The sequence below is a fragment of the Narcine bancroftii genome, chromosome 8, assembly GCF_036971445.1.
Source record: "Narcine bancroftii isolate sNarBan1 chromosome 8, sNarBan1.hap1, whole genome shotgun sequence".
In the NCBI taxonomy this organism is placed as follows: Eukaryota; Metazoa; Chordata; class Chondrichthyes; order Torpediniformes; family Narcinidae; genus Narcine; species Narcine bancroftii.
In genome coordinates, this window is record NC_091476.1 from 50,481,503 (window position 1) to 50,497,348 (window position 15,846).

Here is a 15,846-nt window from a genome sequence, read left to right on the forward strand (position 1 = left end):
GGTCAGCCCTGGATATCACAGGCAAAAATATCCCCACTATCGAGAATATCTACATGGAACGCTGCCATCGAAGAGCAGCAGCAATTATCAAGGATCCACACCACCCAGCACACACTCTGTTCTCACTACTGCTATCAGGAAAGAGGTCTCGGCACCACAAGATTCGCACCACCAGGTTCAGGAACAGCTGCTACCCCTCCAGCATCAAACTCCTCAACGACAAACTCAATCAGAGACTCATATAAGGACTCTTATTTGTGCACTTTATTGATTTCCTTTGTTCTCTCTGTAATGCATAGTCAGTTTGTTTACATTCATTATCTGTTTACAGTTCTTTGTTTGTTTACAAGTTAACATTGCACACAGTTTTATTTTTGCTCAACCAATTAGTCATAATTCTTGCACCCACTGGAAAAGGAATCTCAGGGTTGTTTGTGATGTTATGTATGTACTCTGACAATAAATCTGAATCTAATTAATATCACCTTATACTATTTAGTTTGTTTGTCTTTCACTCTTTTTTCTCTTCCTATTCATGACATGACTTTGAAGTCACCCAGATGACATTTCAGCTCTTCTCAGTCCAAAATCTGAATATGCCTCAGTCTGATTGGTTGAGGACCTACCCTGTTTCTTTCCCTTCTCAAACAGAATCATTGATTCTCCTGGAGGAGACCACAACATCTCTCTCAGCTTGCATGGTGGATTATTAAATGGGCTTGGAAATGGTAACATTTCCTGACCCATCCAGTTTCATCCCATTTCATCTATTGCAAACCCTCCCACCTCACCTGCCAATTATAACTGAGATCACTAGGTCTTAGTTATAACTCAGTTTTTAACAGCAGCAGAGACTGATTGCAAGGGGTCAGCTGTCACAGTGGCAAATAAAAGGAAGTGAAAGTTTGTGTGAAGTGGCCACTCTGGGAGTAACTCAGTCTAACAGTTGGATTCTTTAGATCAACAAGCTTCAGTGAGCAGATGCTTCAGATGGAGTCAGGCAACATTATTAACCCTTCCTCTTTAAACCACTCAGACAGACTAATTCCTTGTTTAGCTTGCAATTGAGACCAAACAAGGTTACTGGTAACAGTTATTAAGTGAAGGGCACCGAATTACAACTAAATAAATAAAGGAGGGGTGTAAGATCAGGTGCTGTAGCCATGTGATGTACAACCTGTTGTAATTCCAGGTGACCACATCTGCAGCAAGTGTTGGTTATCTGATGGAAGATTGGCTGACTGATAGAAAGTAAAGAGAGGAGCTGTTTCTGGCCAGCTCCTGGACTAGTGGTGTTCAGCAAAGGTCAGTGTTAGGTTTGCTACTTTTCATGCTGTGTGTAAATGATTTAGATGAAAGAAATTATGGCTTTGTGGCCATGTTTGAGGGCTATCTGGGTAAAGGTGGAGTGAGTAGTGCTGTGGAAGAAGGGAGTGTGCAGAGACTTGGATAGGTTGGGGGAAATGGGCAGAGAAGTGGCAGATAGCATACAGTCCATAAAAGTGTAGTTTGATAGAAGGAATAATGAAGTAGATTGCTTCCTAAAGAAGGAGAAATTTCAGACAGGAATGGTCCAAAGGGTCTTGGAAGTTCTTGTTGAGTATTTCCCTAAAGGTTAGTTTACCTGTTGAATTGGTTCTAAGTAAAACAAATGCAATGTTAACATGTGTTGAGAGGACTAGAATATACAAATATGGATGTAATGCTGAGCCTTTATTAAAATGTTGCTCAAACCACAATTAGAGTGTTGGGAACAGTTTTAGGTCCCATATCTAAGGAAGGATGTGGTGCTGTTAAAGAAAGTCCAGAGGAAGGTTTTATGAGATTGATTGAGAGAATTAAATGGTGTTAAATGTCTCTGGGCCTTTATTTGCTGGTGTTTGGTAAGATAAAGGGGTCTAAACCAGAAATTTAGCTTTCAGACCTGGAGACTGGAAGAATTACAGCTCAGCCAGGGCTAAGCTAAGGAGAACCTCTCAGAAACATACAAACAAAAGATTGAAAAGCATTTAAACTCCTTGGACCTCTGGTGCATGTGGCATGGCATACAGATTATTACAGACTATAAGCCACCTAGTACTTCCCGCTGTGCATCCTTTGAGGAGCTTTCTATGCTTGCTTTGATTGCGAAAATGAGGTCACCTGCTTTGAGAGACTGGTTTTGTCACATTTGAAATCCTGTTTGCCCATCACCCTGGACTCAACAATTTGCCTACTGTAGCAACAGGTCAATTGAAGCATTTCCATGGCACTTCATTCTGCCTTGACCCACTTAGACAGTTCCAACTCTTGTATCAGAATGCTGTTCATTGACTTTAGTTTGGCATTCAATATTGTGATTCCCTCCAAACTCATCACCAAACTTTGCCATCTTGGTGTCAGCTCATCCCTTTGCAAATGGACTTTGGACTTTCTGACAAACAGACCCAAATCTGTTAAGTTAGACAATCCTTTCTCTTCCAGTTCCCAGGGCTGTGTGCTGAGACCTCTTCCGTATTCCCTTTTCACCTATAACTGTGTTCCTGTATATGGTTCTAATTCTATAATCAAGTTTGCAGATGACCGCATGGTGGTTGGCCTGATCAGAGAGGATGATGAAACCGCCTATAAGGACAAAGACCAGCTTTTGGCTGCATGGTGTGTCAACATCAACTTGGCACTTAACACTCAGAAGGCCAAGGAGATCATTGTGGACTCCAGGTGTTCCAGAAGACACATTCATGCCCCTATATACAGCAATGGAATTGTGGTGAAACATGTATCAAGCTTCACATGCTTTGGTGTTCACATTTCCAATGATCTCATCTGGTTGTTGAACTTCTCCATCTTGATCAAAGTGGCGAAAAATGCCTTTATTTCATGTGGAGCATGAAGAAAGTCTACCTCTGTCCCAGGATATTGATGAATTTTTACTGCTGTAGTATTGAGAGCATACTTACCTGTGGTATCTGAAGGTGGTTTGATAATTGTTTTGATTGGACTGTAAAGCACTTCAGTGGGTGGTGAAAACTGCCCAGTGGATTATTGGCATCCAATTGTCCACCATTGAGCAGAATGAAGAGCACCATCAAGGATGCATCTCACCCTAACTATGGGATTTTTTAACCCTTCCATCCGGTAGGTGCTACAGGAGCTCCCAAAACAGCAAGCTCAAGAAAAGCTTTTTCCCAAGGCTGTGACCCTGCTGAACCTTGAATCACAGAACTGAGTAGTCCTGCACTCACATTGTACTGTCAGTACTTTTATAATTGTTTACTTGTTGAAGTCTCTTGTTTTATTTGCATTTAGTTAATTGTATAATAGCACTATTTGTTAACTTCTGGTTGGATGCTAATTTTTATTTCATTGGCTTTGTCTTTTACTTGGCACAAGTAAAGATGAATCTAATCTAAATCTCAGGGAAACCTGCTGAATATTGAAATATTAGATAGTGAGAAGATTTTTCCAGTAGTGGGAGAGTCTAGGACCAGAGGGCACAGCCTCCGAATAAAAGGACATCCCTTTAGAACAGAGATGAGGAGAAATTTCTTCAGCCAGAGGGCCATGAATCTGGAATTCATTGCCATAGACGGCAGTGGATGCCAAGTTGTTTGGTATATTGAAAGCAGAGGTTCATCAGTTTGAGACGAGTAAAGGTTTCAAAGGTTATAGAGAGACCAGGAGAATGAGATTGAGAGGAAAACTACACCAGCCATGATTTGGAGTAGACACTATTGGTGAAATGGCCTGACAGTCATTTTGCTCCTGTCATGTACTCTGAGAATTTTTGTTTCAATAGATGCCAATTATGACATTACTTTTCCAGTGCGACAATTGGAACATGATTCAATTGGATCCAATTGTTAAATTGGATTCCTGAAATACACAAGAAAGTTGGAGAACTATAAAGGATTTGAATGAATATTAGTTCTGTATGTTATCCTGGTGCTTACCTCTGTGTCAGCCAGCTTTGAGATATCTGATTGGCTTCCAATGTAGAATTCCATTCCTTTACTGGCTCCCTGAAGGGTCAGTCCTTGGATCAAAAGTATGGTCAGAACCACATATGGGAATATTGCACTGAAGTAAACCACCTGGCCATGGAGAGGGATTATTAGTGTCCTGTTTTCTGATACAATATTTATACCACTGAATCCATTCAAAAGACAAATTAGGAGAGCTATAAATAGAATAGCTAACAAAACCAGTAAAATAAACACAGGGCATGTATACTTAGTTGAATTTAAATGGGAGAATAACATCCTTATTTATATTTCTTTTATGATGGATATATTAAATCTGGAAAATGTATCATTGCATGATGAATGGTTTTAACTCTTCACATGTTGTTCACAGTTTTCTCTATAATTCTCCTTGTCCTTTCAAATCTCATTTCCCCTGCCAAAACCAGGACCCAAATCTGCCCAACATTGAGCCTTCACTTTATTCACCATGGGAATTTTGTGATCAAATTCATCAGTTGTTCAGACTAAGACCTTTACAATGAAGATGCAGTGTTCTTAAAATTGAGAGAATAATTTCTATTTGAAGCTGGTATCAGATATTTTTGAGGCATTATCATTTGAGGCAGTGACTCTCCTTCCAAGAAATAATAAAAAATTAATGGAAGATAAATGTTGAAATGTAATTTTTCCACCCATAACTGAATATCAGAAGATGACCTAATACAACAATTACTGTGATATGGCTGTATGTACTTAAAGACATACAAGCTACTGTCAGCTGGAAGCAATGTAACTATGGTGGCCAGGTAGGGTGGAGGAGGGACAGTGTGACAGATTATGTCATTTTATTTTATGTATAGATCTGTTTTTGGAAGATAAATTGTGGGTTTTTTTAGTGTAGGTCACAAACACTTCACAACACAGATCTCATTTAAAATGAGCAGAGCCAGACAGTCCAGGCTCCCAGTGCCTTGGTAAAGACAATGGAAACTGCTTTGCTGAAGGGCTTCACAAGTAGGTGTTAATTGGACATGCTGTGGAGTAATGGATTGTTGTCTTGGAAGGCATCAGATGAATGGACTCAGCTGCAATCTGGCTGTTTCATGTTTTGCTTGAGATGAGGGAAATAGAAAATGAACTCTGTGGTGACCTGAAAGAAAGAGGTTATCATCTGGAAAACCCTGATGGGGCAAGTTTCTTTGCCAAGAAACTGAAGTGGCTGATCAGAAAGAATCAGTTCTGTGTGTTCTCTTTCTCAAAAAATCAACAAGATCCTTCCTGAGCAGTAACTATTTACCTTTCAAGCACCAAAACCTGGTGAAAATTCATAAACGCTAAATTCTGTGCACAGAATAAGAATTACCTGATACCAGTGAACTTGGAGGAGTGAGAAGTGAGATTGGACCATGAATCAAAGAACTTTTCTGAATCTTGTACACACATTGCATACATGTACGCTTAGATTTAGAAGGGGGTTAAGTTAATGGTAGTAAGTTAAAGTTTGATCCTATTTTTGTTTAAAGAAAGTTAAAAGTAATTTTTGTTTAAGTAACCATTTGTCTTGATGAATTTCTATTGCTGCTGGGTTTTGGGGATCTCTGTGCCTGTCACAATAGGAAAAATGGGAGAATTCCTTGTTTCCCACATGGATATTGCCCTCTTCTTGTAATTATCAATTCAGTTATCAAATGAATTGATCAATCTATCCCTTTTTATCTCTTCTATAGTTTTCAATACATGGAAGGAGACGGTAGTCCTTGTGCCCAAGATCCATCATTTAAGACAATTTAAGGTAGTGCAGACTTCCTAAATATTAAGGAGGTCCTAAGAAATGTGACAGCAGTCAGAATATCCTTCTCGTGATTAATGATGACTTGCAGATGTTGAGAATGGATACTACTTCTATTGAGAAAGATGTACGTAATGTTAAGAGTTCTTGTGGAAACATGAAAACAGACAATGATTTCTTGCTCATTGGAAAGAACAGCAATGTAGTGCATGAGACACCAATAGCCTCATTACTATTTTCCTCTCTGAATTACAGAACCAATGTGATCCCTTTGATGGACATGTGAAGAAGGAACTTAGTTGGTGGCTGCTGCCTGGGCTAATCTGGAGGTCAGGAAATGAGAGCTTCTATCATCCTAATCTCCACAGAGAGGAAACTAGGTTTGGAATTTGGCTGAATGTTATCCTGCAAGATGTCATCAACCTCAACCCTCAAAATATTTGAAACCCTGAGTCTGCAAGCACATTGGCCAGAGAGGTCCAGATATGATTTAAAATCTCCAAAGGTGCCTTGGTTATATTATTGATAAATGTGCTCAATGCAGGTTAACTAATGGAAGAAGAAATGTCAAGGTAACTGCAATAATTTTACCTTTCCTGAAGATTTGATTCCTTTAGACAGGGCTGCCACAACGACCAGCCAGGCTAGAAGCAGACAAAGTGCTAAGTGCCAGACTATTGTTCCCATCTCCTCCATGGAACTGGACCGCTGTAAAGCTACTTTACTAAACAAAATGACAACAGAAAAAATATTTTGTATAGCCACATTGCACATCATTATTAGATATAAACCACTGAATATTCAGTTCAAATTTATTTTCAGAGTACATTCATGACATCACATACAACTCTGATTCCTTTTCTGTGGGCCAGGCAGAATTTCTACTGTAAGCAATACTGAAAGAAACCAAAAACTGTGCAAATTCAAATGTATAAATATACAGTAGTAAATAATGAGCAATATTCAAGTCCTTAAACGAATCTCTGAATGAATCTATTGTTCAGATGTCTGATAGGTGAGGGGTAGCAACTATTCCTGAATCTGGTGGTACGAGGCCTCTAACACCTATACATCCATCCAGAAGAACCATCACAGTTCTATTAATGATTTTGATTTGAACAATATCCATTTTAAAAGACTGCATTGTGTTGAGACAAAGTATTGAGTTGACTATTATTCTTTCACTTTGATTAAAAGGTCATTCTATCCATAAGGTCCCATCAGTCCAATTCCCTTGTCTTTATTTATCTGTAGTCCTGCAGATTGTTTCCTCTTCCACGTCCCCCACTGTAGCATAGATAAAAGCTCACCCTCTACTGGAGGGAGAACTAACACTTTTATTGGCTTACAGCTCAGGTAGGGTTCATGAACAGGCTTCAGAGGGGTTTAGGTGGGAGACCAGGGTTATATATGGGCCCTGAGGAGAAGGAGGTGGGGCCAGTCGTCAGTACAGGACATCTCTAGTGAATCCCAGTTGGCTACACCCACCACCCCTTCGACTAATTTACCACTTTCCTCCACTAAGGCTAATATATAATCCACAATTCACGTGGAAGAACCTCTTGGGATTTGGGAGAAAATTTGAGCCCTCGGGAAAAAAATTGAGCCCTCGGCAGAATCCCATGTGGGAGAATGTAGAAGGTCCACATAGACAGCACATGAGGTCAGGATTGAACCATGTTCTCTGGAGTTGCGAGGCAACCACACTATCTGTTGCCACTTGCATATTGGCCTGTTAGTAAATGAAAAATAATGCCTTGTTTCAAAAGTAAATACTGAGGGCTTTCCCCAGCCAGTTGATTTTGAGAAAATCCCTGGTTGATTCTTGTTTTCTGTTAACAAATTCCCAAGGAGTAGTGACAGTGCTCTCTGGGAATTTCTCCCGATGAATCTGCTCCATGTTGCTCAATAGGATTTCCATTCTTAGTTCAATTAATTCAATTCGTGCTCAGGAAGACGAAGGGCACTAATTTGCCTCAACCTGCTGGTAACATTGACTTCCTCTACCATCATTGCAATGGTGGTAATGTATAAACCTGGTCTAGCCAACTACACAGAGTGGACACATTATAATGGCAATCATACAGCAAAGCTGATGTGGCCCATCACTCTTCAGTCAATAGCACAAGTGCAGCACCAATCTGACTGTACCAATCCTCCTGCCCTAGTTAAAATTGCAACCCATTGGTGTGATCCTTTTTGACTTTTAAAGCAAAATCCATACAGCAAAACACACACCAGTTCAACACTGTGAAACAGCACAGATCAATGCTCTAGAGCTCTGGTTGAGGTCTTGGCCTTATTTATCTTAAATGTTAAACCAAACATTGATGTATTGAGATTTAGAAATAATTTTATAGATGTACATTTTTTCCAGAGAAAACTTCAAAACCCAATCTAACTCACAAAAGACGAGAGACTAAACAATGCACTAGAGTCCAAGATCATCCTTACCAAAGGGTAAGGGAGACCCTTCCTGAGGCAATGAAGATCATACGCATGATGAATGTCTACATCTATCAGTCTTTCCATGCTGGAGTAGGGATGCGAATAACATCTATCAATGTTCAGCACACTTCTGAGTGAGGGAATAGTGTTGGCTCCACTTTTAATGAGATGAATTCACCATCTACTCAGCTCAAGGAGAGAGGGCACAGAAGTACAGAGGTTTGAGAGTTTCTCATTAGTGCAAGGAACCAATACTCTGATTTCCTTGAGGAGTTCACATTGTCATCCTGAGATCTCACTGAGATACGTATATAAAATTCTTGCAGGACTAGATAAGTTGGATGCAAGAAGAATGTTCCCGGTGTTGGTAAGTCCAGAATAAAGAGTCCTTGTTGAAAGAGAAGGGGGTAAGTCATTTAAGAAAGAGATGAGGGGAAACATTTTTTCACACACCACCACAGAAAAGGATTTGTCTCTATGGGCCAAAGGGATATAGAGAGAAGATAGGAATAGGGTACTGAGGTGGCATGATCAACCTTGATTGTATGGAATGGTGGTGCAGGGCTGAATGGCCTTCTCCTGCACTTGTATTCTGTGAGATGTACAGGAATCAGAAGGATTATCACTTTCTTAATATTCAGCTGGTCTGAGATTATTCTCAGAGGATAATTAAGGCAATCAGTTGATTTCCTGGAATATTTCATAACTCATGTGATGGTCCACTTAGTCATAAATACATACTGTAGTTGTATAACCCTTTATCTCAACTTATCCATTACAAACATTTCTACCAAAACTAGTCCTGTTTGTTTGTTTTTGCCCAATATCTCTTTATCTTTCTCATCCATGCACCTGCTGAAATGCCTTTTTAAAAATTGCAATTATACCACTTCCTCTGGTAACTTATTCCATATACACAGTGTCAAAATGTTGCTTCTTCGGTGTCTTTTAAAACTTTCTTCTCTTACCTTAAATCTATGCCCTCTTAGACTCCCTTACCATAACGTTATCTAATCTATGTCCATCATTATTTTGTAAAGTCCCCCAATCTTCAGGGAGAAAAGTCCCAATCTATCCAGCCCCCCATAACTCAAGTCTATAAGTCTTGGTAACATTTTAATTTTTAATTTAATTTAGGCATACAGTATAGTAACAGTCCCTTGTGCCCCATGACCCTGTGTTGCCTTAAATACCCCAATCAACCAACACACCTGTATGTTTGAAAGATGGGAGGAAACACACGCAGCTTACAAACTCCTTACAGACATGGTCGGATTCGAATCGGGTCACTGGTGCTGTAATAGTGTTGGCTAACCATGCTGCACCAATCTCGTGAATCTTTTCTGCACTTCATCCAGCTTAATGATGTGTTTCTTGTAGCTAAGTGTCCTGACTGCAAGCAGCATTCCAAATATAGGTTACCAACATCAAGAAAAGTTGCAACAAGTGTCCCAATTCCTGCACTTGATATCCTGACTGATAATGACAAAAGTGCCAAACTCCTCCTTCACTTTTAAGGAATTATGTACCTGTAGCCCTGTGCTCTGCACAGTCCCACCATTTATTGTGCAAGTTTGCCCTGTTTAATCTACCAAAGCGCAAAACACCTTGCATGTGTCCAAGTTAAAGACAATATTTTTCAGTTCAAATAGACCCTGTTATAATCCCAGTTAACCTCATTGACTGTCTACTATACCATGTTGTCCTCCAACTCACCCACCATGCCAGTGGTTCTCATCCTTTCTCTTTCCACTCACATCCCACTTTAAGTATTCCCTATGCCCTTGGTGCTCTGTGATTAGTAAGGGATTGCTTAAGGTAGGATGTGAGTGGGAAGAAAAAGGTTGAGAACCACTGCTCTAGATCCAATTGTTACTGAAATATTTTGCTTGAGAAAAATTGTCATTGGCCCATTTCCTTTGGAGTTCTGAATCCATGCGCATAACGAGTCAATGAGGTACAGTGGGTTTCAAACTTTTTCTTTCCAACTACATCCCACCTTGAGCAATCCCTTACTAATCACAGAGCACCTATGGCATAGGGAATACTTATTGGTATGTAAGTGGAAAGAAAAAAGTTGAGAACCACAGCACCATGCTAACTAGATTGCCATTCAATTCATTAATATGGATGACAAAAAACAGCAGACCCAGCATTGAAATATGTGACACCCCATGGGTCTCAGGGCTCCACTACCTACTTGGTTTGGTGTTAGAAGACCAATTACCCTTTGTCTTCAATATCACCAACTCAACTCTACATTTAATTGGCATCCTCACTCTGGATCCCTTGCAATCTATCAGGTAGGATCTTGCTAAATTCCACATGTCCATCATCTACCTTTCTGCCCCATCAATCTTATTGGTTATCACTTTTAAAAAAAAACAACTCAATTTCATGAGACACAAATTCCTCCTCTTGCTTTTCCAAATGAATGATGATCCTGTCTTTAAGATTCCCCTCTAGTAATTTACTCACAATTGACATTAATCTCACAGCCCTGTAGTTCAGCCATTCTCAAATACCTTAACAATATTAGCCAACCTTCAGTATTCCAACACTAAATCCGTGGTAAATGATGATGTAAGCATTCCTGCCAGGACCTCTGCAGTTTAGTTTCTTCCTTAGTCTATCAGTATCTAGAACACATTTTGTTGGCCCTAAGGTTTTACCTAACTTGCATTTTGAGTCTTCCAATTTCTCATTTGTTACTTGGATTCTCTTCAAGACAATCTATTTATTTCACCATATTCCTGAGCTTGTACACATTTCTCCATGGTAAATACAGATGGAGCTCACCCATACAGTTCAGGAGCTCATCCATATCCTGTGGTTCCATGTGTAAACAACCATACTGAACCATCAGGATTCTACTCTCTCCCTAATTACCTATTTACCACTGGTAGAATCTCTCGGGCCAATATGTTTTCCCATTGACATGCAAATTATTGCTCCTTCCGAATAACAAATAACTACAGTACACTTTGCCCCTCTCAGCCATCTTTATTCTGATCTGTGTATCATGTGGAGACTCAAGGATCAAACAACTGTACTCCTAAAGTAGTGTCTGTGAGACTTTGGAGCCATCTTGGTGTATACTGCAAGACGAGTGCAGAAAATATTTCTGTTTGCATCCTCCACAACCTGATAATTGAGTGAAGGCAGTGTTTGAAGCAACAGGAAATGGAGGAGGGAGAGGGGAGGAAAGAAGCCATTCCTGGCCCAGCAGTCAGGGAGCCATCCTGTGGTCGATATTAACTCTGGAGTTCTATGGCTAACAATGATTCCCCTCAATTCTTCAATCATTTGCTCTGTTATTGTACAAGTACCTCTAGATGTGACTTTGGTGTATTTGAGTGTGTGCCAGGCTACGGTTGTTCCATTGTTGGGTGGAACTGCTCCATACAGTTGTACATGTTTGACCTGCATGCAACATCCTCGCACTCTTCATCAATGACCCATATTGCACACAACCCACACACCAATGATTCCAGTCTGTTTGCTTGGTAGAGCATTGTTTACTGAGAACTCTTAGAAAAACCAACTACTCAATAACCTAATTTTACACATCCTTAATGTGTGGAGACTATTATGGACCTGAATATATCTACATCTTGTCTGAGGTATCTAAGAGACATAAACAATGGGGGAAAAAAATCCCTTACTTACAAATTGCAGTTGGGAACTTGAGTTTCACAGCCAGAATCAGATGGTTGAATCATAAACCAAGAGTCCCAGCAGCAACCATCTCTAGTCAGTCCATTTCCAATATGTTTGTCAGTGTTTCCTATGACTGCCAGTCACCCATTGACAAAAATGGGTTAGGTTCTGGCCAACAAAGCATGCATGCATGCATTGCATCTGTCCAAGACATTCAAAACCTGTCCAGGGTAAGTCTACCATGGACATTAATCCTTTTTGTTCTGTTTGAAGGATTATTAAGTTGACAATAATAATTAGCTTGTCGTGGGATACGAAACAACAGTTCACTCTGAAGCATCTCCAAGGCCTCAACAGCAGACTGAGGAGCTAGGTGTTGTTTTAATAATAAGAGATAAATAAAGGCCAAGATGATGAAATTCAATGTTGCAAACTTGGACACAAGACTTGTGTGGAGAAAATTGTTTGGAACAATAAATTCCTTGCTTCTCTTTCTGAATAGACACAGTACCAATGACTTGGAGCTGACACAGCTGGTGAAGTGAAACCGAATAGAAGGAAAAGGAAGACTATTACACTTGCAAATAAGATTTAAGTCCCTACTCAACCCACTATCACACAGGAACATGGGATTACAACAAGGACCATTCCCCATTACCTATCATTGTCTCTTCCGTGGAGAGAGTGGGGTACATAGATTTCCTTGGGATCCATTTAAAGGATGATGTATCCTGGATGCTCGACACCTCTTTGAGTCAGAAAGGTGCAGTTGCACCTGTATTTCTTAGAGGTTGAGGAGGGCAAGGTTACAGGCCCCCATGCGGACAACATTTGACAGGAGCTCAATAGAGAGTCTTCTGGCTGGTTGAATCATAGTGTGTGGTATCGTAGTTGAAAAGCATCAGATCAGAGGCAGTACTGAGAGTGATTATAACTGCTGAGAAGATCACTGAGGTCTCCCTTCCCTTTATGGATAATAGCTACAAGGAATCATGCTTCAAGAGGGCTCAGAGAATCATTGGGGACCTTTTAGCATTCAGCCTCCAGTATCTTTGAGAAGCTACCAAGAAAGAGATGAAGGAGGATTAAAAATTAGGTCTGTCATACTGGGAAATTGCTCCTTCCTGAAGGCAGTGAGACTGTTGACCAATTCTAGAAACCTATAAATTATTTTTGTATATATTTATTTTGGATTGCAATGTATATACAGATGGTCTGACTTAAGAGTTTTTGAAGTTACAATGGTTCAAATCTGTACTGTATTTTGAATTTTGGCTAGGCTATGATGTTCAGTGTCTCCCGACGGCCCCATTGCAGTGAACTGGAATTCACATCTATGTATTGTTCTGATGGCTGACTCCACCCTCACCTACCCAAATATAAACCTTGGTTTTCCTGCCTTACCTCTGATTCACCTGAGGACTATTGTGTCTACCGGCCATTGATTGTAAGCTATTTAAAATGTGTTTGTATTCCTCGTGTCTCTGAGTGCAATCAGTTATGTTACAATTTTAATAGCTTAACTTTGAAGCAGGATGGAAGTCCTGTTGAAGCCAGTCCCTGAGGCCCTGGAGGAACTTGCTACTAGGTGGAGTGCAATTGGGAATCAGATTCAAAAACAGTGGGGGGGGGGGGGGGGGGGAAAGAGGGAGAAATCAATATTTAGGGTGGAGAGAATACATGTGGTGTCTGGTTTTTGGGACCCTCTGTTCCGCACTGTGATTGGAGGAAGAGGGCCAGAATACTCCATGGGCACACTTTTAAGGTGACACAGGAAGTCCAGGTCCAGCAGTACCCCTGGATCATCGCAGAGTGCGAGTATGATGCTAGGTAAATACAATAGTCAATCAGGTACACTTTTAATAAAGAGCAGTCAAAGAGTTTATAAAGCTCTCAGTAGAGCCAGTGTCTACCAAGCAATCAGTCAAGTGTCAGTTTACCCTCACCTCCATCTTCAAGTCCTATATGAAGGCCACATGAGATGTCTTCAACTCCAATGGTCTTTGGAGATCTGCACTTCTCTCTCAAGTAGGTCTCAAGGGGTTCACTGTCATCAGGGATTGTGCAACTTGTGATCCTGCCATAGAAGGCTTGAAGGCCCGCTACATGAGGCCTTAGAACGATGTGTGGCGAGGCATAAGCTCTCTCAACATCAGAACAACCAGGTGAGTCACTGGACGATTATGTCCTTGAACTGTGGGCCCTGAATAGAAAATACCACTATGAAGTGGTCACTGCCCAAATGAGAGAGAAAGAACAAATCCGGGACATCCTCATGGCAGGAGTGAGGTCGAGGTATGTGAGGCAGCAGGTGCTAAAATTGGGGAAGAAAGACTTGGCCAGCACCCTGAAGCTGACAAAAGCACTCAAGCAGGTCCAACTGGGAGCTGACGACCTCATGGGGATTAAAAAAAGAAGCATCAGAGGACCAGGTCATTGGGACGCTGGCGACAACCCCCCCCCCCCCCCCCCAACACACACAGCCCCAGCACCGACTGCTGCAGGCATGTGTGACCAGGGATGCTACTTTTTTTAGACAGGCACAGCACCCCCGTGCCCGATACCCCGTGAAGGATACCATGCACTCAGGATGCAGTAAGCGAAGGCGCTGGGTAAAGGTCTGTTGCAGGGCTAATGGGAACCCAAAGATGGCGACTGTGTGTTCGACTTGTGCCCGATTCCTAAAGAGTTGGTCTCAGCCTCTCTGTGCTCCTCGTGGTGAGACCCACCACCAGAAGGAAAGCAACAGTGGCCATCTTGCCTCACCTTGTGGTCAACAACATCTAGTCCTCCTTCGGATCAAGATGGAGGGCAGCCATCTTGCCGTGCCTCCTGGTCAATGCCATCTTGTCTGCCTGCGGGCCAAGTGGAGAAAGTCAATATCGACATGGGAGCAACAGGGTTTCTGGACACTGACATCAGGCAATAACTTGAAGATGGTAAAAGGACACTTGACTGATTGCTTGGTAGACACTGGCTCTACTGAGAGCTTTATAAACTCTTCGACTGTTCTTTAATAAAAGTGCACCTGACTGACTATTGTATTTACCTAGCATCACACTCACACTCTGCAATGATCCAGGGGTATTGTATAATACATCTAACTGTAAAAGGTGGGGTGGGGGGGGAGAACTTTTTAAGTTCTGATTGCATGTAGTGAAGGATTTTTGTGCTTCCATGTTGATGGGCCTGGACTTCCTTTGTCACCTCAAAAGTGTGACCATGGAGTATTCTGGGCCTCTTCCTCCAATCACTGTGTGGAACAGAAGGTCCAAAAAGCCAGAGACCACATGTGTTCTCTCCATCCTAAATATTGATTTCTCCCTCTTCCCCCCCCCCACCAACCCTCAACTGTTTTCTAACCTGATTCCCGATTGCAAACCAATAGCCACAAAGAGCAGATGGGGGGATCGGGAATTTATTGGAGCCTAGACATAAAGGCTGCTCAAAGAAAATATCACTGAGCCTAGCAACAGCCCCTGGAGAGCCCAGATAGTAGTCATCAAAGGGGAAGAAAGTCCAGGTTAATGATTGACTATAATCAACTAATTAATCGTTTCACACTCCTGGACGCATACCCCCTCCCACGAATTTTGGACATGGTAAACAAAGTCAAGCAGAAGAGTATCGGGTCTATTTGACCATTGACCTGAAAGCTGCAAATTATCAATTACTGATCTGTTCTGAGGACCACCCTTACACACCATTTGAGGCAGATGGATGGCTTTATCAATTCCGGAGGGTCCCTTATGGTATCACTAATGGGGTCTCCTTCTTCCAGAGACAGATGCACAAAATGGTCAACACATACAGATTAAAGGCCATCTTCCCTTATCTTGACAACATGACCATTTGTGGACACTCTCTAGAAAACCACAGTGCCAACCTCCAGAAATTTCTCCACACAACCAAAGCCCTGAATCTCATGTACAACTCCAGTAAGTGCATGTTCTGGACTAAATGCCTGGCAATTCTGGGCTATGTAGTGGAGAATAACATCATTAG

At 41.3% G+C, this 15,846-nt stretch overlaps 1 protein-coding gene across 2 annotated transcripts in view; it reads right to left on the minus strand.

Moving 5' to 3' along the window:
• The window catches only part of LOC138740680 (sodium- and chloride-dependent neutral and basic amino acid transporter B(0+)-like), a 129,933-nt gene that overhangs the window by 17,734 nt on the left and 96,353 nt on the right, over positions 1-15,846 (minus strand). For both annotated transcript variants that reach the window (XM_069893669.1, XM_069893668.1), the window contains 2 exons: positions 6,325-6,457; positions 3,933-4,073 (listed from right to left, as the gene is read on the minus strand). In XM_069893669.1, the coding sequence (XP_069749770.1) occupies positions 3,933-4,073; positions 6,325-6,457 (274 nt within the window). The remainder of the gene's footprint in view (positions 1-3,932; positions 4,074-6,324; positions 6,458-15,846) is intronic.